Source organism: Anomaloglossus baeobatrachus, chromosome 3 (genome assembly GCF_048569485.1).
Source record: "Anomaloglossus baeobatrachus isolate aAnoBae1 chromosome 3, aAnoBae1.hap1, whole genome shotgun sequence".
NCBI classification, from domain to species: Eukaryota; Metazoa; Chordata; class Amphibia; order Anura; family Aromobatidae; genus Anomaloglossus; species Anomaloglossus baeobatrachus.
In genome coordinates, this window is record NC_134355.1 from 279744464 (window position 1) to 279772360 (window position 27897).

At 47.1% G+C, this 27897-nt stretch overlaps 1 protein-coding gene and 4 non-coding genes across 6 annotated transcripts in view; all 5 read right to left on the minus strand.

Moving 5' to 3' along the window:
- Window positions 1–8402: 8402 nt before the first annotated feature.
- Window positions 8403–8484, minus strand: LOC142297983 (small nucleolar RNA SNORD100). Its single transcript, XR_012752202.1, has one exon. It is a non-coding gene; the product is annotated as a small nucleolar RNA SNORD100 (small nucleolar RNA).
- Window positions 8485–10009: 1525 nt separating this feature from the next.
- RPS12 (ribosomal protein S12) overlaps window positions 10010–27897 on the minus strand; it is a 338406-nt gene continuing 320518 nt past the window's right edge. The window contains exons 1-6 of one of the 2 annotated variants that reach the window (XM_075339875.1): window positions 13833–13888; window positions 13643–13690; window positions 11568–11684; window positions 10731–10833; window positions 10402–10503; window positions 10010–10099 (exon numbers count right to left, since the gene is read on the minus strand). In XM_075339875.1, coding sequence (XP_075195990.1) covers window positions 10037–10099; window positions 10402–10503; window positions 10731–10833; window positions 11568–11684; window positions 13643–13656 — 399 coding nt within the window. In that variant the 5' untranslated portion in view covers window positions 13657–13690; window positions 13833–13888 and the 3' untranslated portion in view covers window positions 10010–10036. Of the gene's footprint in view, window positions 10100–10401; window positions 10504–10730; window positions 10834–11567; window positions 11685–13642; window positions 13691–13832; window positions 13889–27897 lie in introns of those variants that run through there. The other variant, XM_075339876.1, reaches the window with a different exon arrangement.
- On the minus strand, window positions 10177–10308 carry LOC142297978 (small nucleolar RNA SNORA33). The gene has a single exon (XR_012752196.1). It is a non-coding gene; the product is annotated as a small nucleolar RNA SNORA33 (small nucleolar RNA).
- On the minus strand, window positions 10568–10654 carry LOC142297982 (small nucleolar RNA SNORD100). The gene has a single exon (XR_012752201.1). It is a non-coding gene; the product is annotated as a small nucleolar RNA SNORD100 (small nucleolar RNA).
- Window positions 10917–10986, minus strand: LOC142297968 (small nucleolar RNA SNORD101). Its single transcript, XR_012752187.1, has one exon. It is a non-coding gene; the product is annotated as a small nucleolar RNA SNORD101 (small nucleolar RNA).

Sequence of the window (27897 nt, forward strand, 5' to 3'; positions counted from 1 at the left end):
TCCCACTAACAGAAGCTCTATGGACCGCTCGCTTTGTCTGCAACTATCCTACATTCATGATCTTTTCATCACTAATAAACTTTCCTTCCTCGCCATCACTGAAACCTGGCTCACCCCCTCTAACACAGCCTCTCCTGCTGCACTTTCTTATGGCGGTCTCAACCTCCTCACACCTCCCGCCCCAGTAACAAGCATGGTGGAGGAGTTGGTTTGCTCCTGTCGGACAATGCTCCTTTACACCAATTCCACTACCACCCTCTGTTAATCTCCCATCTTTTGAGGTGCGCTCCGTACGCATCTACGCCCCCCTCCAACCTTCAACTGGCTGTCATTTACCGCCCTTCAGGGCCAGCCACTGCCTTTTTTTGACCATTTCACCACCTGGCTACTACACTTCCTTTACACCGACATCCCCACCATCATCATGGGTGATTTTAACATCCCCATTGACACTTCCCACTCATCAGTCTCCAACCTTCTAACACTCACTTCCTCCTTCAGCCTCCCCTAATGGTCTTCTGCAGCTACTCACAAAGATGGCCACACGCTGGATCTCATCTTCAGTCGCCTCTATTCCCTATCTAACCTCTCTAACTCACCTCTCCCCCTGTCTGACCACAACCTACTCACATTCTCTTCCCTCTCTTCTCCAAGTACACAACTCCCCCCTCCACAAACTTTCACACCCTCGCAGAAATATCAAAGACCTTCATTTACACGCACTTTCTCAATGCCTTCTCCCTCTCACAGACATTGTATTTTTACACGATGCAGATGCAACTTTATACAACACTACAATCTCTGCAGCTCTCGAATCACCTGCCCTCCTCACACACACCAAAACCCACACAATCAACAGGCAACCCTGGCACACGAGTCAGACTAAAGAACCGAGACGGGCTTCCAGAATTGCTGAGCGCAGATGGAAGAAGTCTCATTCCACTGAGCACTTCATTGCATATAAAGAGTCCCTCACCACCTTCAAGTCCACACTCACTGCTGCAAAACAAATCTACTTCTCATCCCTCATATCCTCTCTCTCACAACCCTAAACAGCTATTCAACACTTTCAATTCTCTCCTCCGTCCTCCAGCACCATCTCCCTCTCCTCTCAGCTGAAGACTTTGCTTCTTTCTTCAAGCAGAAGATTGACAACATCAGAGCAAGCTTTGGCCCACAATCACCACGGCCCCTCATCACAGCTACTCAGCCCTCTTCCTCCAAATCCAGCTTCTCCACCATGACAGAAAACAATCTTTCCACTCTACTCTCAAGATCACATCTAACCACCTGTGCACTCGACTCGCTCCCATCGCACCTCATCCCCAACATCACCGCAGTCCTCATTCCAGCCCTAACCCATCTCTTCAATCTATCACTAACAGGTGGTGTATTCCCTTCATGCTTTAAACATGCCTTCATAAACACCCATCCTCAAAAAGCCCTCCCTTGATCCATTCTCTGTGTCAAACTATCGCCCCATATCCCTTCTCCCCATGCCTCAAAACTACTGGAACAACATGTCCATCTTGAATTGTCCTCATACCTCTCCTCCTGCTCCCTCTTTGACCAGCTACAATCTGGCTTCCGACCACATCACTCTACTGAAACTGCCCTAACCAAAGTCACCAATGATCTACTAACCGCCAAAGCCAAGCGACACTACTCTATCCTCCTCCTGGACCTGTCCTCTGCCTTCGACACAGTAGACCATTCCCTCCTACTACAGATTCTCTCATCTCTGGGCATCCCAGACTTGGCCCTATCTTGGATCTCCTCATACCTAACCGACCGTACTTTCAGCGTCTCCCATTCTCACACCACTTCCTCATCTCACCCCCTATCTGTCGGTGTCCCCCAAGGCTCAGATCTTGGACCCCTGCTGTTCTCCATCTACACCTTCGGCCTGGGACAGCTCATAGAGCTGTCAGTATCATCTCTATGTCGATGACACACAGATCTACCTCTCTGGACCTGACATTACCTCTCTACTAACCACAATTCCACAATGTCTGTCTGCTACTTCATCCTTCTTCTCTGCGCGATTCCTAAAGCTTAACATGGACAAAACAGAGTTCATTGTCTTTTCTCCTCCTCACTCATCTCCTCCAACAAGCCTTTCCATCAAACTTGATGGTTGCTCACTCTCCCCAGTCTCACAAGCTCGTTGCCTTGGAGTAACCCGCGACTCTGCTCTGTTCTTCAAGCCACACATCCAAGCCATCTTCACCTCATGCAGACTACAACTCAAAAATATCTCCTGGATCTGTGCTTTCCTTAACCAAGAATCAGCAAAAACACTAGTGCATGCCCTCATCATCTCCCGTCTCAACTACTGCAACCTCCTGCTCTCTGGCCTCCCTTCCAACACTCTTGCACCCCTCCAATCTATCCTAAATTCTGTGGCCCGCCTAATCCACCTCTACCCTCGCTATTCCCCAGCCTCGCCACTCTGCCAATCCATTCACTGGCTTCCCATCGCCCAACGACTCCAGTTTAAAACATGAACCATGACATACAAAGCCATCCACAACCTGTCTCCTCCCTACATCTGTGACCTAATCTCCCGGTACCTACATGCATGCAACCTCAGATCCTCACAAGATCTCCTTATCTACTCCTCTCTTATCTCCTCTTCCCACAATCACGTACAAGATTTCTCCCGTGCCTCCCCCATACTCTGGAACGCTCTACCTCAGCATATCAGACTCTCCCCTACCATGGAAAGCTTCAAGAGGAACCTCAAGACCCATCTCTTTCAACAAGCCTACAACCTACAATAACCCTCAGTCCAGTGCACCACTGCACAACCAGCTCTGTCCTCACCTATTGTACCATCACCCATTTCCTGTAAACTGTGAGCCCTCGTGGGTAGGGTGCTCTCTCCTCCTATACCAGTCTGTTTTGTACTGTTGATGATTGTTGTACGTATACCCTCTTTCACTTGTAAAGCGCCATGGAATAAATGGCACTATAATACATAATAAATTTAAAAAAAACACATTGATGTGATGGTCTCCCCCCATATTATGATACCCAGCACAGAAAGCATACAGCTACTGCCCCCAGCCATGCATCAAATTAAGAGACCCCACACTTTTAAAACTGCACATGTCTATTTATCATCCATTGAAATTAGAACACAAGAAAAAAAAAAAAAACAACCGTCTGTATTCAGGGAAGACTTTCCCATCACGGAGATAGGAGATGACAGTTGTTACTGATAAAACTATGATGGGAGGAGGAGCTAGAGGCAGAGCTCCACCCACTCCTTTCTCTTTTATCTACTTAGAATTATCAGTGACAACTGCCATAGAAGATGCAATGGAACTCTGCCTCCAGCTTCTCTTATTCTCATAGACTAGCATCATTAACAATTGCCATCTCCAGCTCAGTAACTGTAGCTTCTCTTCACTGAATGCAGTTTTCACGTAGACCCAAGATCCTCAGTAGTCTCCGGATCACCAAGCTATGAGAAGCATCTGGGGTGATGCCGGGAGCATGATCCCAGGTGCTTCTGTCAGTGCTGCAAAGATTGTTCACTGCTATAACAGGTGTCACATGGATATCACATCAGTGTGCAAAGTGTGACTCGTGTCTTCTCCGGTACGAGTCATTGAAATAAAAAGATTTTCTACATTCACCTGTATCCAGCCCTCTTTTCTTCAGCTCTGCGGTCTCCTGCTTCTGACCCCCGCTCATTATATTAATTGATTATTCACGGAGGACCTGGAAGCCAGAGAATGCGGGGACAGCACCAGGGATAGGATCACTGTATCGCCAGTGACCACTGAGTATTCAGAAATTAAGCAGTGTGCGCGCGCGCAGTGACATCCAGGAGATTATCAGAGTTCCTAATTAACTCTGATGAACCAGTGAAGTCGCTGTGGTGACATTCGCTGGAGCGTGAGTATGTCATCAGAGTTCATTGGGAACTCAAATGACATCCTGGAAGTCACTGCACACACCCTGCTTGCTGTATACTCACCTGTCAGTGCTGTGGCTTCCAGTTCCTCAGTGCAGTGACTAATCAATGAATATAATGACCGGGGTATCAGGAGCAGGAGGCATCAGAGCTGAAGAAAACAGTGCTGGATACAGGTGAATATAGAACATCTTTATTTCAAAGACCCGTGTTTTCTCTGATATGTCACATGTATGACCATACCGATGTGTGTGGCTTGTACCTAATTAAACACTGATGTCTGAAAGTGGCATAGCTGTGATCAGAGAAGCAAAGGTAATATCCCATATAGCAGACCTCAGAGTTGGAGGCATGGCCTGAACTACAATGTTATGCCTCAGCCCCGCTCTCACCGTTGGGAGCTATGTATCCCGCAGTGCAGTGATAAGCAGCTGCCACGCCCCCCACTCTGCCGGTCACACCCCCTCTTGCTGCCAGTTATGCCCCTCTGGATGCCTTCCATGGCGTATATGCTGCTAGCCACGCCGCCTCTGAATGCTGGACACACTCCTCTGATGCCTTCCTTGTCCCCTCCTGCTGCTGTTGATGTTGGCCACAGCCCCTTTGCCTGCCCCTTCTATCCAGGATCCTCACATGACCGGTTAATCTGCACAACGGCCACTTCAAAACCAGAGATAATGTGAATCAGTAGCAGCAGGGAGAGTGCAGAGTGCCTGCAGGAGGGGGGTGCAGTGTGAGTGCAGGACAGTGCAGTGTGAGTGCAGGGGAGCAGCACTTGTGTCTTCTCAGGTCCTCCTGTGCCTGCAATAGAAGAAGCAGACACACAGGGAACTCAGAGAAGGCAGCCAGAGGAGCCCTCCGGCTCTGCTGCTGCAGTGATACCAGCCTGTGCCCTCAGCACCCCTAGGGCCACTATGTATGCTCCCCACTGGCCACCAGGGCCAGTATTTATGCTTCCATATTTTCATTGAATCTTTGTATTGTTTAACTTACTGTTTATGGAGGGTTAGTGTATATACAGTATTGGGTAAAACTGAGTTTATTATATTAGTCCGGTCTTCTAAAACCATCCCAATTTCTCATGCGGCCCCATGGGAACATTAATTGCCCACCCCTGCCATATAGGGACAAAGTAACAAAAGAAACAAACCACATTTGGTATTGCTGAAGCTGTAGCAACCTGATTTATGAAGCGGTCACACCAGTTAACCCTTCAGTAAACAACGTAAAAAAAAAAAATAATAAAACAATGGAAAAACTCACAGAAAAATGGTCCAAAAAAAATACCATAACTCTCAATACAAAAACCTTTCTTCTATAAAATAGTTTATGGTGTAAGAAGCACAAATAAAAACAATATTCCTGCATTGCTATTTCTTCATGATTCTGACTCACAAAAAGCAGAATACAAAAAAAAAGTGGCCCAAAATGGTACCAATAAAACTCCAACTCATCCTGCAAAAAACAAACCCTCACATCCATTGGCAGATAAAGAAAACTATTGCTGTCAAGATTCAGTGATTTTAAAAAACAAAAACATGATCTAAGGCCCTGTGCGCACACTGCGTTTTTTCACCTGCGTTTTTACCCGCGGTTTTGCCGCAGAAATTTCTTGAGACATGTTTGTAACCTTTCTGCAGACATTTCCCCGCAAAACCTATGGGGGGGGGGAGAGAAAAAAAAAAAAAAAAAAAAAAAAAAGCTGTGCGCACGCTAAGTTTTTTTTCCTCAAGAAAATTCTTTCTGCAGAATTTAAGAAAATTTTGTTGAGAAAATGAGCAGGTCACTTCTTTTCCGCAAGTACCTGTGGTATTTCACTCCATTCACTGTAATATAATCGCGAAATACTGCGGGTAGCAAATGATGTGCGGTATACCCTCGGTATAGCCGCGTTTTACCTGCGGTAATGCTCATCACTACCTGCATTTTGCAGGGAAGTGATGTCATTAGGAAAGGAAGAGGGAGCGGAGCAGAGTAAACACACATCACCCCCTGGACGCCACACAGAAGCGCTTCCGTGTGACCTCCGGCGGGTGCCCGTGCAGTCTGTGTCCCACTCCAGCCAGCTGTGGTTTACAGGCTGCAGCCATTTGCTTTACCCTAGCTGGCTACAAAAGATAGAGGTCCTCACATGGTTTGTTGTTTTTTTTTTAATTTATTTTTAGGCTAAGCACCCTTTAGTGCCACATGAAAGTCACTAAAGGGTGCCAGCTTAGAATATGCAGGGAGGTGGGACATTATATAGGTTTTTTCTGATCTATTAATCTATCCATTATCTGTCTATTATCTATATTATTTATTGCAGTTACAGCATAAAAAACTGCAGGGACCAACCTGCGGAAAAACGCATGCATTTTTCCCGCTTTTTTTTTACCACAGGTGCGGTAATCTTCAACTCCCAGAAATTTCTCAAGAAATTTTCTTGAGAAAAATCCCTTGTCTAGTGTGCACATAGCCTAAAGCTGGTATTGCTGTAATATGATAGATGGCTCTGTTCACACTAGAAAAAGGATTTTTCAAGAAATTTCAAGTCTGAAAGATTAGCGCACTTGCGTTAAAAAAAAAAAAAAAGCCCCAAAAACGCATGCATTTTACCCGCAGGCTGGTCCCTGCGGTTTTTTACCATTATCTATGGCAAAAACCACAGGTACCTGCAGAATAGTGACATGCACATTTTTCACAAGAAATTCTGCGCAAAAAAAAAAAATAAAATGCAGTGTGCACACAGCTGTTTTTCCCATAGGTTTTGCTGGGGAATGTCTGCAGAAAGGTTACAACCATTTTCAAGAAATGTCTTCAGCAAAAAAAAAAAAAAAAAACTTAGTGTGTGAACAAGGCCTAAAGCAAATTCTTCAATTGCAGTTGATTTGTCCATTCTGCCTCCCAAACACTGTAGTGCAGCACAGCACACATTTAGTATACGATTTATGTCAAGAGTTTACACCAATGTTTGTGTGAAAGTCTCTGAAACGCGAGTCAGACAAAACTCCCAACAGAAAGTTCAATACGAGGCAAAATGTCACTTTGAACTCCCATCTGGCCTGTGATCCAGCTATATCCATCTTTTTAGACTACACAAAAGCTGGGTCATTAACACTTGACGACGGACACCACAGAACAGAGTTCAGAGTAACTCTGCTGCCTCATTAGTGAATGGATCCATTGGGAGTGTCACCTAAATCACTTTTTTGAGAGATAGATGGAAACCCCAATTATGGAGCTCTGGATAAATGGAGAGCCATACAACATATGACACTAGGTTTCTACAGAACACATGTAAAAGGAAAGCGGTTCATTATTCCCCTTCGGGATGGGGGAGTCCCGACCTAAACGTCCACTTGCTCTTTTTGTAGGATACTCAGATCACGGTCCCCTCTCCTCAGATTGGGCTTCACAACTTCCATAATGCAGAAAGACACCTGATGTAACTCTAGGATTAGGCAGCAGATAAGTGTGAACTGATGAAACCTGTTGAAATGTTCTTTACACCGAATAGCATTCAACTCTACACAAAATAAAAAAATATAGAAAGTGGCCTGCAGGTGAAAGGTCTCAGGGCAGTGTCTAAGAAGCTGAAAACCATAATCAATGTGCAAATACTTTTAACTTCACTATTTTAATTCTGTAAAAATGAAATGAGATTTATCTATTGAGGACTGTACACAAGACAGAACACATGCATTATTTCAAATTATTGCAGCAGATTTAAAAATTACTATATTGTTATTAGTATAGATCTCCTAAGTGTACATGGCTAAGTAGGGCTGACTACCAAGATTGAGAATTCCTGCATGACTGCAGCAAACCTTCAAAAATCCCAGTATCTGAGAAAATACACTTAGGCCATCACCTCTAAGTTTTTTTACAGGTCTCCCCATGTACAGGAGGGAAACTTACCTACAGCAGCACCAGGAAGACCAGCTTGTGGTAGAGCCAGACAAGTTCTCTGGTCAGTTCTGTAATGTATGCATGGCTTTAATCACACAGCCAGGATCCGATTCATGCTGGCCATATTGGAAGCAGTATACATTAGGTGTCCTTTAAGGGTGGGTGCATACGATACGGAAATGCTGCATCCTTCTGCAGATACATGAATGCTCTCTGCAGGTGACTGCAACTGCCCATGGTCCGTTTAGGCCGCTGCAGACTTTGCTGCGTTACCCCTGCAGAGAACACTCATGTCTCTGCAGTATTAGTTACCCATGCTTCAGCTCATACCGCAGAGGAAAGTACAGTGGAGATTTCCACAACAAGTCCCATCCACTGTGCTACTGTACAATGCAGATGTTTGGACATAGTGCTGAGCAACAACCATCACATTACACAAAATGGTTATTTTATAGAAAACTTGAGATCAGGGGACAAAACTGTATGTACACTAAAATATTTCAGTTTTTTGAACTGGTGACAGACTAATGCAGAAGACACTATATAGAGCTCGTCTGTAGTTAGCAAACATTATGGCAGCAGTCCAATAGACATCTCAGGAATTGGGTAACGAATTGGCAATTGTCTTCAGCCAGTTCAGAAGAGGGAGCCAAATTCTCATCACCGATGCCTTTAATGTTTACAACCACAAATTCTTTAAGACACCACTGAGTCTCAAGGCCAAAACTGCACAGAGGATTTAAATAGAAAAACAGAACAGTGTAAATATAAGCAGTCTATAAAAAGTTGAATATAAAGAAAAAAAAAAAAAAAAAAAAAAAAAGCGTTGATCGGCACACATCAGCTGTTTTCAACAGCTGACATGTGTGCCTACATGTTACAAGTGGAATCGCATTCCACCCGTAACATTAACCCCTTACATCTCGCTGCCAAAGTCTGGCAGCGAGATGTATATACACGCGGTGAAGATTTTCACTTACTGCTGCCCCCACCGGAAGTCATTTGAGTGATCACGTGACTTTCGGTGGTTGCCATCGTAGCACAGGGTCATGTGATGACCCCTGCAGCTATGACGTTTCACTTTCATTTTCACCCGGCCCGGAGGCCAGGGAAGCAGGAAGTGACTGAATCTGCTGTTTACAGCTGTATAGCTGTAATCAGCAGATAGCTCAGAGCGATCGGATTGCTGATCGCTATAGCCCCCTAGGGGAACTAGTAAATTATTAAAAAAAAAAAACCAAAAACCAAAAAAACCCTAAAAGTTCAAATCACCCCCTTTGCCCCCCATTGAAAATTAAAGGGTTAAAAAAATACACATATTTGGTATCGCCGCGTTCAGAAATGCCTGATCAAAATATAAAATCAATTCATCTGATTGGTAAACTGCGTAGTGGCAAAAAAATTCCAAACGCCAAAATTACGTTTTTTTGGTCGCCGCAAGTTTTACGCAAAATGCATTAACAATCGATCAAAACGTAGCATCTGCGCAGAAATTTTAATGTTAAAAAGGTCAGCTCGAGACACAAAAAATAAGCCGTCACTGAGCCATAGATCCCAAAAAATGATAACCACGTTTTTCGGAAAATGGCGCAAAACGTACACCACTTTTATAGGACAAGCTTGTGAATTTTTTAACCCCTTAGATACACGTAAACCTATACACGTTTGGCATCTACAAACTTGCACCGACCTCAGGCATCATACCCACACATCAGTTTTACCATATAGTGAACACAGTGAATGAAACATCCCAAAAACTATTGTGCCATCACACTTTTTTGCAGTTTATCCACACTTGGAATTTTTTTTGCCATTTTCCAGTACACCATATGGTAAAACTTATGGTTTCATTTAAAAGTACAACTTGGTCCTGCAAAAAACAAGCCTTCATATGGCAAGATTGACGGAACAAAAAAAAAAAAAAAAAGTTACAGCTCTTGGAAGAAGGGGAGCAATAACCAAAAACGGAAAGTGCCCCGAGGCTGAAGGGGTTAAATTGAGTAACACCACACAATCCCTTACTTCGGGCTATATATAATATTTGTCACCTAACCCTTCAACAGTCATGGCCAAGGCAGTCTAGTCCAACATTGTAGTTAGTAATGGGGAAGGAGAGAACCAATACCATGACTACGGTACACCTAATCTTGTGCATACTTAGCCATTGAAGTCTTGAGAAATAAGACACAACACTAGTCAAGTTCAATACTTTTATTCAGATGTTCATTTCTTGCACTTGAAATATTCTTCAATTACATCTTTGGCCTGGGATTCCTTGCCATAGTCCTAAGAGAAGAATTATGGTGGTTATTGACACTAGCAATATCAGGTGTAATATTCAAAACATTTTTATAGCTAGCATATTTTGTAGCCATTTTTGGGGACCTTATGGGCCACATGAAGGCCACAAGGCTCGTACGATGGCCCTAATCTTGCCACCACACTTAAACATGTTCTGCAAAACATTCAGTTTAGCGGAAGCTCAATAGTGGCAGATAATCTCAAAGAAAATGCCATACATAGTCTTATGACAACTACTTAAAAGGACATCTGTTAAGACATCTACAAGAGCCAACGTTTATAGTCACCTTGACAACCACACAGCTGCATCCCACCACCTTCCGGGGCTTGCCTTCTCTATCGATTTTACAGAGACCCACCCATTCGCCTAGCTTCTTGCTGTCGTCAACCTACAAGAGAGTCCAATCTTAGTGGCCATCAGTAAAAATACAACACAGTATTCATGCAACGACTGCTGAAACTCAGAAGATATTGGGTAACGTGTAGGCGTTTGTCCTCACAACATTCAGTAGAGGGAGCCAAGTTATCATCATGTGCAGCATTTGGTGACGGATAGGATAAAGCACACTCCAGGATATGGGGTGGTAGCCATAGTATATAGCACAGTATGCCTCACCTTGATGAGATTGATCTGATGCTCAGCACAAAGCGCTTCTACTAGCTTCACGTACATTGGCTCATCACAGTTTGAAGCCAGGACGCACAGGTGGGCTTGGCGCCTGCAAGACAAAAAAAAAAAAAATATCCCTATTAATAGCAGCAAAGACTTTCCCCATTCAAGTGGATGGTATGTCTGCTACAGGCTTGTCAGTCACATGTTCTCACTCATCCAGAGTGAAGGGGTATCCGACATAACAAATCATCATTCAAGCGCTGCAGCAGGGAGCAATTTGGGATAATATATACAGATTTCACAAAGTTTAAGAAATTCTCTCCTCATTTAGTCTATTCCAAGACAAAACCTCAGGTACAGGAGTTTGCTGCAGAAATGCATTTCTTTAGACTAGCCTATCACCTCACTGCCCTGATTTAATCTAGACCATTTCTGCCCTTCATAAAATTTACTTCCAGTTCCTGTCCCCTGTATCTTCTAATTCCATTCCTCCATGTACTTTTTTTTATATATTTGTATAAATTATGGCTGGCGACAAGTCCTTGCAACTGGTTTTGAACACCCTATTATATTGATGGTTGGACCATATATGACAAGCTTTTCTTCTTGTGATGTTACCAGCATAGCCAAGTACCAGACACCCCCCCCCCCCCCCAAAAAAAAAAAAAAAAAAAAAATCTGCATATAGGGAAAATCCTTTGATAACCAGGTTACAGCAATGGAGTTTCTGGTCTGTACATTTACATGGCAGGAATTTCAGAGTTCATCTACAATTAAAACAATACCATCACGGTTGTCAAAGAGCACCTGTAAAGATATTAAAGGTACTAATGAACTTACTTGTCAAGAGCCTTGGCAGCTTCCCGAATACCACGGGCCAGGCCATCGTGTATAAGTGCGGTCTTGAGCACTTCTTGAAGAGCGGTGTTAATATCCATTACACCTCCAGCAGAAATGCTGCAATACGAAGAAATGATGCTGAAACCTGGGAAGCACATGGCACCATAGAGGTCCATGCCAGCGGGAGATACTGCAGTACACATGAAGTGACATTGGCAAGCCCTGGACCCACCAAGCAGACTTGCTGTACAGTTACAGGGAACCTGACAGGTCAAAAGCAGGAGCCTGTGTGAGCTAGTAACCCCTTCCTACCCATCCCTTTGTTTTAATATTGCGCAATATGAAAGTAATAAAATACAGTGGAACCTTGGTTGACAAGAACAATCCGATCCAAGTTACTCGTTCAGCAAAGCAAGATTTCCCATAGAAACACACACACACACACCTTACCTTCCATCGCCAGCCTCCTGGGTCTTGTAGTTCGCCGCGATGTACCAGTGGACTACAAGAACCAGGAGACTGGCGGTGGAACGGAAGGTAAGGAGAGTATAATACTGTATATGTGTGCACGCATGTTTGTGTGGACAGCAAGTGCGGGTCAGAGCGCGGTGAATGTACGGAACCGGAAGTGTGTGCGGTGAGGATTTTGCTCGCACAGCAAAGCTTTCTCGTAAACCAGGTTACAAATTTACAGAAAGCTTTGCTTGTTAAGCGAAATTCTCGTTAAGTGGCTTACTCATTAAGCGAGGTTCCACTGTACATTACTTACATATTCCATATGTAAATGAGCAGGGGCTGTAGCCCCATGGGCATCACATCGCCCTTGGGTGTTTGCATTTATTCCGTGGCATCACACCCCTGTGGGCATGATACCATGGATTTACGTGAGCGATGTCACATCTGCTCCTTCAGAGTCTTATGCGTACGCACTTACCTTTCTCACCGCTTTCTTATCCTGGTGTTTACATGTTGGCTTCTGATGCGCGCTGCACATTATCGGAACCGCAGTAGTCTGAGCATGCGCAGCGCGCGTCAGAAGCCGACACGTAGATAGGATGAAAAGGCAGCCGGAATAGTAAGTGCGCACGCACGAGACTGAAGGAGTAGGAGTTCCCATCACTCATGTATATCCATGGTATCACACCCATAGGGCGATGCAACTTCCATGGGGCTACAGTCCCTGCTCATTTACATAGGGAATAAGTAATAAAATGTATTTTATTACTTTCACATTACCCAATATTATAACAAAGGGATGGGTAGGAAGGGGTTACCAGCTCACAGGCCCCTGCTTTTAGGTCAAAACGCTTTTTGGATCTGACAGGTTCCCTTTAAAGCAGCCCATTTGGGACAGAGGGGGATGGAGAGGCGGTTAGGCAAGAACAGCAGGATTAGGAAGCAGACCACCTGGGACAGAGGGGACAGCAGGGTCACGAAACAGTCCACCTGGGACATAGGGGGTAAGAACAGCGGAGCTGGGAAGCAGTCCAGCTGGAACAGGGTTAGGTAGCATGCCACCTGACGAGGGGGGTTAGAACATCAGCGATGGGACAAAAGGGTGGGGGTGCAAGTAAGAATAGCATGGTGAGAAAGGAGTCCATCTGGAACAGATGTTGGGAGGGTGATAAGAACAGCAGGGCCAGGAGGTAGCCCAGCTATAACAAAGCCTGGGGAGGAGAGAAAGAAAAAACAGCAGGGCCAACAAGCAGCCCACGTGGGACAGAGGAGGGGGGAGGTAATGGTAAGAACAGCAGTCAGGTAGCTGGGTCGGGAAGCAGTGCAGCTGGGACGGAGGGAATAAGGACAGCAGGGCCGTAAAGGAGCCCCTCTGGGACAGAGGCCGCAGGGTCGGGAAACAGTCCGGCAGCAACAAGGGGTAACAGAATGGTCGGGAAGCCAGGCACCAGTGCAGCCAGCTGGTCTCCACTATTACTTGTGCATTGTCACTGAATCTGGGCTCAATAAAGTTTCACATCAGAAGCAGGGCAGTGCGGGGTGAAGCAGCGTGCAGGGAAGCCGTTAGCCGAGCCCGGTGGAGGGACACAACTCACGGCCCCAGCACAGGGACTACTCACCCTTCCTCGGCCATCCTTGATGTCTAATGGATGTTGGGCGTCACTCCGCTGTAATACAGACATAAACGAGAAGCGTTAGCTGTGCTCACTGCGCCGCCGCCATTCCCGGACATAGGGAGGGCGGGATGCCTGTGATAACCAACAGATTGTAAGCGCCACGGAGCTGCCGACCGGCGCCGCCATCACTTACCCAACCTGCTCCACTGCATTCAGGAAAGAGAAAGCCATGCGTTCACGTCACATACTTATAGTCAGCCAAGCGTAGCTCCGCCTCGTTACGTGAGGGCAAAGGTAGTGACGTGCACGTAGAGACCTAATCCGCCATGTTTGTTGCGGGCAACAGCCCATTTAGTTGTTACGTTGCTTTTTTCAGGGTATATATCCTCCATACAAGACGCCCTCCCAGCTCTGCACGTGTAATTGTACTGTTACCGGCAGCTAGTGTAGAAATAGGGAGGAAAAAACAAAAAACACTCCTATTATCTCCCACAGTCCCATTAATTCAGTTTTCCATTTTAGTTTTTTCCTTCCCTTCTTCCAAGAGCCATAATGTTTTTAGTTTTCTGTAAATTTTGCCACATTAGGGGTTGTCTTTTGCTGGATAATTTGCATCTTTAAATAAAATCATTCATTTTGCCATATAGTGTACTGGAAAATGGGAAAAAAAATTCCAAGTGTGGGAAAATTGCAAACAGTGCGATTGCATGGTTGTTTTTGGGATATTTTATTCACTGTGTCCACTATATGGTAAAACTGAGGTGTCTGTGTGATGCATCGGGTCAGTACAAGTTCGTAGAGACCAAACATGTATAGGTTTACTTTTATCTAAAGGGTGAAAAAAAAATGTAGATGTTTGTCCAAAGAAAGGATTGCGCGTTTGTCGCCATTTTCTGAAGCCTGTAGTGTTTTCTTTGTTTTGGGATCTGGGGCTCAGTGATGATGAATCGCCCACCACAGGGCTGCAGCGGTCGACTGCGGGACACTGCAGGGACTTCTCTGTAGAGACCCTTCTGGCAACAGGTATGTCAGGTTCACTTGTATAGGAGTTGTGACACCACTCTCGGTTTTGCGGTCAGGGTGATGGGGGACCGCCACTGCAGTTTAACGAGCTTCTGGGGCTGATGGTGTCTGCAGTCTGGTGTTATGGCCTCCCGAGAGTGAGGCTGGCCCCAGGAATCCCGTCCAGGGTGATGGACAGGACCAGTCGTCCAGCCACATACTGATCACGGCAGTTTGCTGGGCCTGATTTTCTTAATCCTGGGGACTGGCCCTTGGCCCCAGGTTTGACCCGTTTAAAGGACAGTCCCTTGCATAGTGGCCTGCTTCCTCGCAACGGCAGCAGATGGGTTGTCCAGACAAGTAATAGCGATCACTGCTCCTCCCTCGGGATGTAGGACCTCTTCTCCCCCACATCCAGGGGATATCCTCTGGGCTGTCAGCTAGCAGGATCCTATGAGGGGAATTGGATTCTGGTGGAAGTTGCATCGCTTTCAGGATCCGTGCGACGTCTAACACCTGCCTGAATAAACAGACTCAGGTAGGATGTAATGGATAGACTAGAGGGAAGCCCCTCACCAAGCAGGACCCCAGAACCCTGAAACCCTTTAACCCCTATACAGGGATTTGGAATTACACAGGGAACTGGAGATCTCTACCCGTGGAAGGCTGCAGTCCGATGAGAGTAGTCGTCAGGCAGGGTCAAACCAGGAACAGCAGAACAGGGACAGAATCAGCATGCAAAGGCGTAAGCAGAAAACGTAGCAGTGGTCAGATCCGGGGCGGGCAGCGAGATACAAAACAGCAGGCAGAAGGGTAGTCAACAACAAGCAAGTCAGCGCACAGGAATCACAAAACAAACAGCACATGAGCCAGAATCAGAACTATCTCTGGCAGAGGCCAGCAGACAGGAGGGGGAATAAGAAGGGTGTGGTGTCTTCCCATTAGCTGTAGCTGAATGATGGTACTTCAGCTGGGAGACACCCGCCACCTACAGTCAGCCAGCGGTACTGCAGATCCCAAGATAACCCAGCCCAGTGGATGATCGGAGCCTGCGCCCACTGGTGCTGCTGGCATCGACTCCTCACCAGCACTCATCACCAGCACTATCCACGGCAGGAACACTGCGTCACCTGGCGATCGGAGCAGAAGTCGCTGGAGCAGACTCTGGCGGTGACGTAACAGTACCCCCCCCCTCCACGAGGGGCCTCCGGACCCTCAAAACCCGGCTTCCCAGGAAATTGGAGGTGAAACTGCCGGACCAGACTCTTAGCATGAATATCGCTTGCAGGGACCCATGATCTCTCCTCAGGGCCGTAACCCTTCCAGTGCACCAAATACTGTACCGCCCCTCTGACAATACGGGAATCAAGTATTCTCTGTACCTCATACTCTAAGTTACCTTCAACCAAAACAGGAGGAGGAGGGGGGACACAATATACAGTTAGGTCCAGAAATATTTGGACAGTGACACAATTTTCGCGAGTTGGGCTCTGCATGCCACCCCATTGGATTTGAAATGAAATCTCTACAACAGAATTCAAGTGCAGATTGTAACGTTTAATTTGAAGGTTTGAACAAAAATATCTGATAGAAATTGTAGGAATTGTACACATTTCTTTACAAACACTCCACATTTTAGGAGGTCAAAAGTAATTGGACAAATAAACCAAACCCAAACAAAATATTTTTATTTTCAATATTTTGTTGCGAATCCTTTGGAGGCAATCACTGCCTTAAGTCTGAAACCCATGGACATCACCAAACGCTGGGTTTCCTCCTTCTTAATGCTTCGCCAGGCCTTTACAGCCGCAGCCTTCAGGTCTTGCTTGTTTGTGGGTCTTTCCGTCTTAAGTCTGGATTTGAGCAAGTGAAATGCATTCTCAATTGGGTTAAGATCTGGTGATTGACTTGGCCATTGCAGAATGTTCCACTTTTTTGCACTCATGAACTCCTGGGTAGCTTTGGCTGTATGCTTGGGGTCATTGTCCATCTGTACTATGAAGCGCCGTCCGATCAACTTTGCGGCATTTGGCTGAATCTGGGCTGAAAGTATATCCCGGTACACTTCAGAATTCATCCGGCTACTCTTGTCTGCTGTTATGTCATCAATAAACACGTGACCCAGTGCCAATGAAAGCCATGCATGCCCATGCCATCACGTTGCCTCCACCATGTTTTACAGAGGATGTGGTGTGCCTTGGATCATGTGCCGTTCCCTTTCTTCTCCAAACTTTTTTCTTCCCATCATTCTGGTACAGGTTGATCTTTGTCTCATCTGTCCATAGAATACTTTTCCAGAACTGAGCTGGCTTCATGAGGTGTTTTTCAGCAAATTTAACTCTGGCCTGTCTATTTTTGGAATTGATGAATGGTTTGCATCTAGATGTGAACCCTTTGTATTTACTTTTTTTTTTTAAACTTTGAATTTTTATTGAGATTTTCAATTTACGTTTTTCATACATAAAATAAAACATAAAATTCACAATTCTTATCGAACCTAGACAAACAATGACAGGACAGGTGAGGAGGGTTAGGAGGGGAGAGGAGAAATAGGAGGGAAGAGGGAAGGGTTTCAAGAGTCCATGCTCCTTCCATAGGACCCATAGGCCTCAGTCTCACAGATCCTCCTGTCCCGCAAAGTAGTCCCATGGTGCCCACACGGCCTGGAAGCGGTCAACTGTGTCATGCAATAGTGCCGTGAGATGTTCCATGCGTCTAACGTCCAGTAATCTATACTGGAGGCTCTGGAGTGAGGGTGTCCCTGGCTGCCTCCAATTCTTTGCAATTAAGCATCTGGCCGCCGTAAGGATGTGGGACAAAAGCTTAGAGGCCGTTTTTCCCAATCCCCCATTCCCAAGACCCAGAACATAGATCAGGGGATCAAGATCAACCTCTATATATAGTACTTTATGGATCAACCCTCTAACCCGCTCCCAGAAGGGGACTATCCCTGGACAGGACCAGAATATGTGCAGAATGGTGCCCCTGCCTCCCCCGCATCTCCAGCAACAAGCCGGTATGGAGGGGTCTATACCATGAAGGAAATCTGGAGTGTAGTACCAAAATAGCAAAATTTTATAGATATTTTCCTTATATAGTGTGCATATTGACGTCTTGGCGGCGTTTCCCCAGATTGCTGCCCATTCCTGAGGAATTATCCGCCTTCCCAATAGAGACTCCCATTTCCGCATGTATGGAAAAGACCCCTCGGGCCCCTCCCGTGAATCAGAAAGCAAAATGTAAATTTCCGAAATCAGCCCCTTAGTATCAGTGCCCCTTCTGCAAATTTTCTCAAAATCTGTGGGAATCGAGGCCCCTGCCCTGCCAAACAAGGAGCCAGCCAAGTCTCTGATCTGCAGATATTGGAAAAACTCTCGATTAGAGAGAGAGAATTTATCTCTAAGGTACTCAAAGGAATGGATCTGCATTGTACTTCCATCTATAATGTCTGCAAATCTGAATAGACCTGCCTTGAGCCAGGGGTGCACCATGTCCGACTCCAGACTGCTTGGGAGGAAGGGTTGGTATATGAAGGACACCAGAGGGGAGCAGGGGGATGCCAAAGGAAATCTTCTAATGCAAAATGCCCAGAGGTCCCTAGTGAACTGCATCGGTCCAAGAAGAGGGGGGGGCGAATCACACCGGGCCGGGGGCCACAGGAGCGCGTTTGGATGTATAGGCGCCAGCCAAAGTTTTTCAATCTCAGTCCACCTGTTGTATGCCCAAAGGGATACCCAACAGGGGATCCTCCTAAGATGGGCCGCCCAATAGTATTTTAGGATGTCCGGGACAGAAAGCCCCCCCCCTGTTTCTCCGAGCCATCAACACCTCCCTGGCCACCCTATGACGTTTGTTACACCAAATAAATCTAAGGATAGCCGCCTGAAGGGACTTCAGCTCCTTTATTGGTACCTTAACTGGGAGGGTTTCAAAGAAATATAATAATTTTGGGAGCAAGCTCATTTTAACCGCCACAATGCGCCCCATCCACGAAAGAGGGAGGGGCAACCACTTGCTCAAAAGAGTTCTCAGCTCTCGGAAAAGGGGGGGGAAGTTAAGGTTATAGAGGGAATCATAAGTAGATGTGAGGTTAACCCCCAGGTACTTGACCGCATCTGTCTTCCAACGAAACTTAAAATTCAAACGCAGGTAATCCAGGGCCACCGGGTCGAGATTCAAGGGCATTGCCTCCGTTTTGCTAGAGTTGATCTTATACCCCGAAAGGCTCCCGTACCTACCCAAGGTGCACATTAAAATTGGAAGGGACACATGGATGTTAGTAAGTGTAATGAGCACATCGTCGGCAAAAAGTGAGATTTTAAACGGTTTATTCCTGACCAGGACCCCCGAGATGTCTGGGTTGCTCCTGACCGAGGCCGCGAGGGGCTCTATGCATAGCGCAAAAAGGAGGGGGGACAGGGGGCACCCCTGCCTGGTGCCATTGGAGATGAGAAAAGGCTTAGAGATGTGGAGGGGGAGTTTGATAGAGGCCGTAGGAGCGCTATACAGGGACTTCAAGGCCCGCATAAAGCCACCCGAGATCCCAAAGACCTCCAGTGTCTTGAAGAGAAAAGGCCACGCAAGGCGGTCAAAAGCCTTCTCTGCATCTAGACTCAACACCAACGCCTGTTGCTTCGTCCGATTTGCCACATCCACCAGGTCTATGACCTTCCTGGTGTTGTCCCCCCCCTGACGGCAAGGGACAAAACCCACCTGGTCTTTATACACGAGTTGGGGCAACCATCGATTAAGCCTGGCCGCCAAGAGCTTGGTGAACATCTTCAAATCGGAGTTCAAAAGGGCTATTGGTCTATAATTAGCACAGTCCAATGGGTCCCTGGGTGGCTTGGGCAGGAGGATTAAATGGGAGTGTAGCATGGATGGAGGGATAGGGTCACCCTGAAGGAAAGAGTTAAACAAGGCGGCCATGTGTGGGAGGAGCTCCGCCGCAAACACCTTGTAATAAAAATAAGTAAAGCCGTCCGGGCCCGGTGACTTCCCGCCAGGCAGGGCTTCCAGAACTTGCTCCAGTTCCTCTGTAGTAATCTCTTCATTCAAAGCCGCGGCTGCTCCGCAAGGCAGTGAAGGGAGCTCAAGGGCCGAAAAATAGTCCCCAAGTGCCCCAGCCCCGCGCGAAGCCATGCCCGGGGGAACCGGAAGGTTATAAAGCTTGTTGTAGTAATTGAAAAAAATGTCAGCTATTGAAGCGGGGTGATAGTGGATAGTGCCCTTTTCGTCGCGCAGAGCCTGAGGGCATGAGGATGTAGCGCGCTCCTTAAGCTGCCTGGCGAGTAAGGTATGAGCCTTATTACTCCTTTCATAGTATCTTTGTTTGGAAAAGGTTAGCAATTTTTCTGCTCTGCCAATTGCCAAGTCTCTCAACTTTTCCCTAAGGCTGATGACTCTCCTAAGAATAGTCAGTGATGGGGCAGCCGCCAGTCTCCCCTCCTGTAGCTTAAGATGGGCCGTTATAGAGTCCCGCTGGCTTGTGCCATTCTTTTTAGCCCTGGCGCCCTCTCTAATGCATAGTCCCCTCATCACTGCCTTGTGAGCTTCCCAGAGTGTTGCCGGCGACGTGACCGTGCCCGTATTCAACTGAAAGAATTCGACCAGTTGCTTATTTAAAAAGGCCCTAGTGTCGGGATTTTTGATCAGAGATTCATTAAGGCGCCAATGCTGAGGCCTAGGTCGAGGACCATCTTTCTTGAAGTCCATTATGAGTGGGGAATGGTCTGACCACGTAATGGATCCCATTTCCACCCTCTCAAGACGCCCCAGCAGCTGTGAGTCAATGAAAAAATAGTCTATTCTGGTGTGCGTCTGATGCGGATGCGAGTAGAAGGAAAAGGCCTTCTCTCCCGGGTGGTCCACCCTCCAAGCGTCGTATAAAGCCCCTGATCTAATGAGCCTACGAAAGTCCCGGGACAAATTTTTCAAAGCACCCGATGGAGGGTGTCCACCCACAGAGAGTCTGTCGGCCACCTCCGAAAAAGGGATGTTAAAGTCTCCCCCCAACACCGTAGAGGCCGGTGCCAGTCCGCCTATCAGATCGAGTATTTTCTTAAGAAAGCGTATCTGCCCTTCATTAGGTGCATAAATGTTGGCCAGAATGTGCGGGGATCCCCCCAGTTGGCCCTCCAGAATCACATATCTACCCTCTGGATCGCAGTGAGAACCCGTAATTTGTAGAGGACAACTGGAGGATATTAAAATAGCAACTCCCCCCCTCTTGGAGCCCGAGTAAGCCGAGTAATGGATGGGAAAGCGGTGGGACGCAAATTTAAAAGTGTTTGATTCCACAAAATGTGTTTCTTGGATAAAGGCTATGTCTGCACCTGATGTTTTCAGTTCCTGTAGCAGCAATTTCCTCTTACGGGGTGAATTCAGACCTTTTACGTTAAGAGAGATAATGCGGGTCATATCTAAAACTTAGAAGAAAAAGCTAATGGCACACCTATACCGTCGGGGGCATGACTTCCCCTGTGAAGCCGGCCAGAGGAGATGGTCCATACGACAAAGGGCCGCAGCTCCCAGGGACTCTAGAAGGGGTGGTACCTGAAAGGACACATAAGGAAAAAACATCGGGGAGGGGGGAAGACAAGGACAAACATAGAAATGAACATGAATTAAGAACATTAACCAAAATGCATAAACCTTAGGCATAGATTCCCGGGGGGTCAACCCGGAAGGGAGAGACCTAGAGGGAGGTTCCCCAACCCGTCTGAGCTAAGAGAGCCACCCACCTCACTCCCCAGTAGCCCTCCCACGGGGGTCAGTCCAGTGGGCACGGGCCCGTGCCAAAAGGAAACAAGGGGAAAAAAAAACAAAACAAAAAACCTCAACCACTAACTCCAAGTAAGGGGACCGGGCTCCCGCCAACCCCCCTACCACCCACGGCATCATTGTGGCTACAGCCCCCCCCCCTTATGCAGCTCAACAGACCCAGAGGGCCGCAGATGACACAATGGACAGTCAGAGGCTTGCTGTAGAGAGAGTCACAGTATCACAAAGCATGCTCAGCCACTGGAACTCAGAGGGTATAAGAAATAGGCACCAACCAGGTTAAGAAGTGTCCTCAACGGTGAGCCGGGGAGGGGGGCGACCCGCGGCCCCTACCTCCTCTCCCCCCCAAAGCCCCACGCCCTCCACCCCTCACCTTGGACCACACGGGAGGGGGCGGCCCTTCCAACCTTTGCAAGTCCCAATCTGGGATACAGACCGCTGGAATGTCCAGTGCTTCACAGAACAGAGTGGTATCTGCTGGAGTGCGAAGGGTCGCCGATTTACCCCCTCTGCGCGCTGTTAGTGCAAACGGGTAACCCCAGCGGTATGGAACCTGGTGCTCCTTCAGGCTCGTGAGGAGGAGTTTGAGGTGCCGCCTTTTCTGGAGTGTGATGCGAGAAAGATCCGGGAAAAGCTGGATTTCCTTGCCATTGAACACAGGTGCCGTGCGCCTCATTCTAGCCTTAGCCATGATCAGTTCTTTGGTGGAGAAGTCGTGAATGCAACAAATGATGTCCCGGGGTTGGGTGGATAAATTCTTCGGCTGTAAAGCCCTGTGTGCCCTGTCCAGCTTGATGATGTTAGAAGGGGGAGCGTCCAACACTTCATTAAAGATGGATTGTAGTATGGAGTTTGTGTCCTCGGGCCCATCTGACTCTGGGACCCCCCTCACACGGACATTGCAACGGCGTCCTCTGTTGTCGAGATCCTCTATGTGAGACTGCATATCCTCCATTATTTTTTGTTGCGATGTTGCCAGTTTGTGTAATTCGGATACATGGGATCTGGTGATGTCATGCTCTTCCTCCAGGGATTCAATTCTGCCAGACAATTGCTGCAAATCTCTCCTCACTTCAGCTATTTCTGACCTGCAAGTTGCTTTAACCTCACGTATGAGGCATTGAAAGTCCTCTTTAGAAGGAAGTTTACTTATGAAATCATGCATGTCCTTATAGAAGGTGTCTGGCCCTTTAAGGTGAGCACCTGCAGTAATAGACGCTGGAGTTTTAGTCTGGTGCTGGGGAAGCTGGGGAGGTTGATCTCCACACCGAGGCCCAGAGGGGGGAAGCAGGCTGCTCTGTTCCCTGATATTACCAGCTGTAGCTGCAGTCCCTTCTTCTCCTGGCAGTGGGGAGGGCTGCCCCCCGACCTCCACCTTATCTCCCACCGCCACTATGTGCTCCTGGGCCTGCTGCTGCTGTGCCTGAGGATCCGATGCAGTGCAGGGCTGCTGAGCCAAGGCATTCCCTGTTGGAACTGCTGCAGAGATTCCTCCACTTTCCCCTGTGTCCCCGCTCACCCACTCCTCCTTCTCTTGCTGCTTAGCAGGCCGGGCAAGTGCCTCCATTTCCCCTCCATGCTCCTGGAAAGATGGCGTCTGGGCCTCCCCTGGACCCTGTTCCAGGCCCAAGAAAGTATCCAGCGCCGTGGTGTGCAGCGGGGGGGCCACCGATGCCTGCTGCGACGGTTTAATCCTCCGTGGTCCCATCCTGAGAGCCGGTGAGTAGGTTTATGCTTATGATAAGTGCTGATTTAGCTGAGGGTCAACAGGAGCTCCTCTTCCCCACGTCCACTCAGCTCAGCATCCTGGACACGCCCCCTCAGCATCCTGGACACGCCCCCTGTATTTACTTTCATGGAGTCTTCTCTTTACTGTTGACTTAGAGACAGATACACCTACTTCACTGAGAGTGTTCTGGACTTCAGTTGATGTTGTGAACGGGTTCTTCTTCACCAAAGAAAGTATGCGGCGATCATCCACCACTGTTGTCATCCGTGGACGCCCAGGCCTTTTTGAGTTCCCAAGCTCACCAGTCAATTCCTTTTTTCTCAGAATGTACCCGACTGTTGATTTTGCTACTCCAAGCATGTCTGCTAGCTCTCTGATGGATTTTTTCTTTTTTTTCAGCCTCAGGATGTTCTGCTTCACCTCAATTGAGAGTTCCTTAGACCGCATGTTGTCTGGTCACAGCAACAGCTTCCAAATGCAAAACCACACACCTGTAATCAACCCCAGACCTTTTAACTACTTCATTGATTACAGGTTAACAAGGGAGACGCCTTCAGAGTTAATTGCAGCCCTTGGAGTCCCTTGTCCAATTACTTTTGGTCCCTTGAAAAAGAGGAGGCTATGCATTACAGAGCTATGATTCCTAAACCCTTTCTCCGATTTGGATGTGAAAACTCCCATATTGCAGCTGGGAGTGTGCACTTTCAGCCCATATTATATATATAATTGTATTTCTGAACATGTTTTTGTAAACAGCTAAAATAACAAAACTTGTGTCACTGTCCAAATATTTCTGGACCTAACTGTAACTTGAGGATGGACTTATGGAACACATTCGATATCTTAAAGGACGGGGGGAGTTGCAGACGGAAAGCTGTGGGATTAATGACCTCGATTATCTCGTAAGGTCCAATAAATCTCGGACCCAGCTTAGCAGAAGGGACTTTGAGTTTAATATTCCGTGTGGATAACCATACCTTGTCCCCAACTCCATGGCTAGGGCCCTTGGAACATCTCTTATTAGCAGAGGAGGCTTGACCAACCTTTACCTTCTTCAGGTTCTCTTTCATCTCAGACCAGATAGCCTTCAATTTGTCCACAGTTGATTTAGCCTCAGGAGTATCCACCACAGCGGAAGAAAAAGAACCAAAACGGGGATGCAACCCTAAATTGCAGAAAAAGGGGGTAGTCTTGATGGATTCCGGATACTCATTATTGATTGCGAACTCAGCTAGCGGCATATATTCCACCCAGTCAGACTGACTGTCAGACACGTAACACCGGAGATATTGTTCAAGGGTTTGATTGGAATGTTCGGTCTGACCATTGGTCTCTGGGTGGTAGGCAGAAGAAAAACATAGCTCTATATTGATCTTCTTACAAAATGCCCTCCAGAATTTCAAGACGAACTGTGTTCATTGGTCAGAAACAATATTTTCCGGAACCCCGTGTAACCGCACAATATGCCTAATGAACAACCTGCTAAGAGTTTCAGCATTAGGTAATCCGGACAGAGGAACAAAATGACACTGTTTGCTGAATCTATCCACTACTACCCAGATACAGGTTTTCCCTTCTAAGGGTGGAAGGTCAGTGATGAAGTCCATGGAGAAATGTGTCCAAGGGTTTACTGGGGTAGGTAGGGACTGGAGAAATCCGGCAGGGTGGGTACAAGGTGCCTTGGCTCGAGCACAAGTTTCACAAGCCAGTACATATTTCTTACAATCTTTCGCTACGGTTGGCCACCAAAAATGCCTGGTTACTAAATGGAGGGTATTGCCGATACCAGGGTGACCTGCCAGCACAGACTTGTGGGATTCCTGAAGTACCCGTAGGCGAAGTGAGGGGGCGACAAACAGTTTATGGACAGGAGTGGTTTCAGGAGCTTGGTCTTGGGTATTATGGACCTTTTCTATCAAATCTAAGGAAACAGATGACATAATAATGCCTTTAGCTAAAATATGCTCTGGTTCAGAGTTTTCAGACTGAGAGGGACAGAAGCTATGGGAGAGTGCATCAGCTTTGGTGTTCCTGGTACCGGGCCGAAATGTTACTACAAAATCAAATCTGGAGAAGAACAATGCCCACCTAGCTTGCCTAGGATTGAGTCTCTTAGCAGATTCCAGATAAGTGAGGTTCTTATGGTCTGTGATGACTGTGACCTTATGTTTGGCGCCTTCGAGGAAGTGGCGCCATTCCTCGAAGGCCCATTTAATTGCCAACAGCTCACGATTACCAATGTCATAATTTCTCTCTGTGGCAGAAAACTTGCGGGAAAAGAAGGCACAAGGACGAAGCTGAGTGAGAGACGGAGTACCTTGTGATAGCACTGCTCCCACTCCAACCTCGGATGCATCGACTTCCACAATAAACGTACGCATAAGGTCAGGCTGAACCAGAATCGGGTCTGAGGAGAAACATTCTTTTTATTTTGAGAAGGCATGGATCGCCTCTGGCTTTCAGTTAACCACATCAGCCACCTTTTTAGTCAAATCAGCGAGGGGTTTGGCAATTTTGGAAAAATCTCTAATAAATTTGCGGTAATAATTAGCAAACCCAAGGAAACTCTGCAAGGCTTTCAGAGACTTGGGTTGTACCCACTCCTTAATTGGTTGAAGCTTAGAGGGATCCATGCGGAAGCCTTCTGCGGACAATATATAACCCAGGAAATTAACCTCTGCCTCAAAAAAAAAAACAAAAAAAAAAAAAAAAAAACACATTTCTCATATTTAGCAAATAGGGAGTTCTCTCTGAGTCTCTGGAGTACAGCGCGGACGTGTTGGACATGTGACGTAGCATCAGGAGAATAAATCAGGATATCATCCAGATAGACCACCACATATTGACCACAAATATCTCTGAAAAGGTCATTAACAAAGTTCTGGAACACAGCCGGTGCATTACTTAATCCAAAAGGCATTACCAGGTACTCATAGTGTCCCTCTGGAGTATTAAATGCGGTTTTCCATTCATCCCCTTCTCTGATGCGGATTAGGTTATATGCTCCCCTGAGATCCAGCTTGGTGAACCACCGGGCTCCTATGAGCTGGTTAAACAGATCGGGGATGAGTGGTAGAGGGTACTGATTCTTTACAGTAATAGCATTCAGTTCACGGTAGTCAATACAAGGTCTGAGGCCACCATCTTTCTTATCAACGAAAAAGAATCCAGCGCCGACTGGTGACCTGGATGGTCTGATGAACCCTCTCTGCAGACTGTCTGCTATATAATCTTTAATGGCCTGACGCTCCGGACCAGAAAGATTATACATTTTACCCTTGGGGAGTCGGGAATTTTGGACCAAATCTATGGGGCAGTCATAATCTCTGTGCGGAGGTAATTTTTCAGATTCAGATACAGAAAACACGTCAGCAAAATCCCTGAATGCATGAGGTATGAAGATAGGTTCAGCTCTGGTCAGGTTAACAGATAACGACATACACGTCTCCTGACACTCAGGACTCCATCGCACAATCTCACCCTGATGCCAGTCTATGACCGGGTTATGCTTACGTAGCCATGGCATGCCCAAAACCACCGCTGACATCAGATTCTCAAGAACAAAAAATGACACGGATTCTACATGCAGAGCCCCAACAAGCATGGAGATCTCTGGAGTTACAAAAGTAACCACACCCTGCGTGAGAGGTGTACTGTCAATAGCAGAGATTCTAATAGGCGCATTTAACCTTAGCAAAGTCAAACCCAGCTCTTTTGCTACAATAGTGTCTATAAAATTAGCAGCAGATCCACAATCAACAAAGGCCTGCAGCCGCACAGATTTACCCTGGTAAAACAATGAGACAGGTATCATTAACCTCATAGGGTCTGCAGGAAGTACCTGGGCACCTGAGCGGGTATCCTGGGGCCCGCTCAGGTGCTGTTGCTGCCTTGGAAACGATTGCCTCAGAGATCCAGGCCCTCCACGATCGGCTCCACAACGTGATCGGTTCCCTTGCAGTCGACGGGACTCTGGACATGCGGAGGTCAGTGCTCAAGGGGCTTGAACCTGAGCAGACCTGAGATCCTGCACTTGCTGTGTAAGTCCATGTACCAGGCCAGAAAGGGTGTGCACCTGATTCAGCACAGCATGGAGAGAATCCTTTTTTTTTTTTTTTGTTTAGTGGGTCAGAGATAATGTAACACCTGCCTGGATAAACAGACTCAGGTAGGATGTAATGGATAGACTAGAGGGAAGCCCCTCACCAAGCAGGACCCCAGAACCCTGAAACCCTTTAACCCCTATACAGGGATTTGGAATTACACAGGGAACTGGAGATCTCTACCCGTGGAAGGCTGCAGTCCGATGAGAGTAGTCGTCAGGCAGGGTCAAACCAGGAACAGCAGAACAGGGACAGAATCAGCATGCAAAGGCGTAAGCAGAAAACGTAGCAGTGGTCAGATCCAGGGCAGGCAGCGAGGTACAAAACAGCAGGCAGAAGGGTAGTCAACAACAAGCAAGTCAGCGCACAGGAATCACAAAACAAACAGCACATGAGCCAGAATCAGAACTATCTCTGGCAGAGGCCAGCAGACAGGAGGGGGAATAAGAAGGGTGTGGTGTCTTCCCATTAGCTGTAGCTGAATGATGGTACTTCAGCTGGGAGACACCCGCCACCTACAGTCAGCCAGCGGTACTGCAGATCCCAAGATAACCCAGCCCAGTGGATGATCGGAGCCTGCGCCCACCGGTGCTGCTGGCATCGACTCCTCTCCCATCACCAGCACCATCCACGGCAGGAAC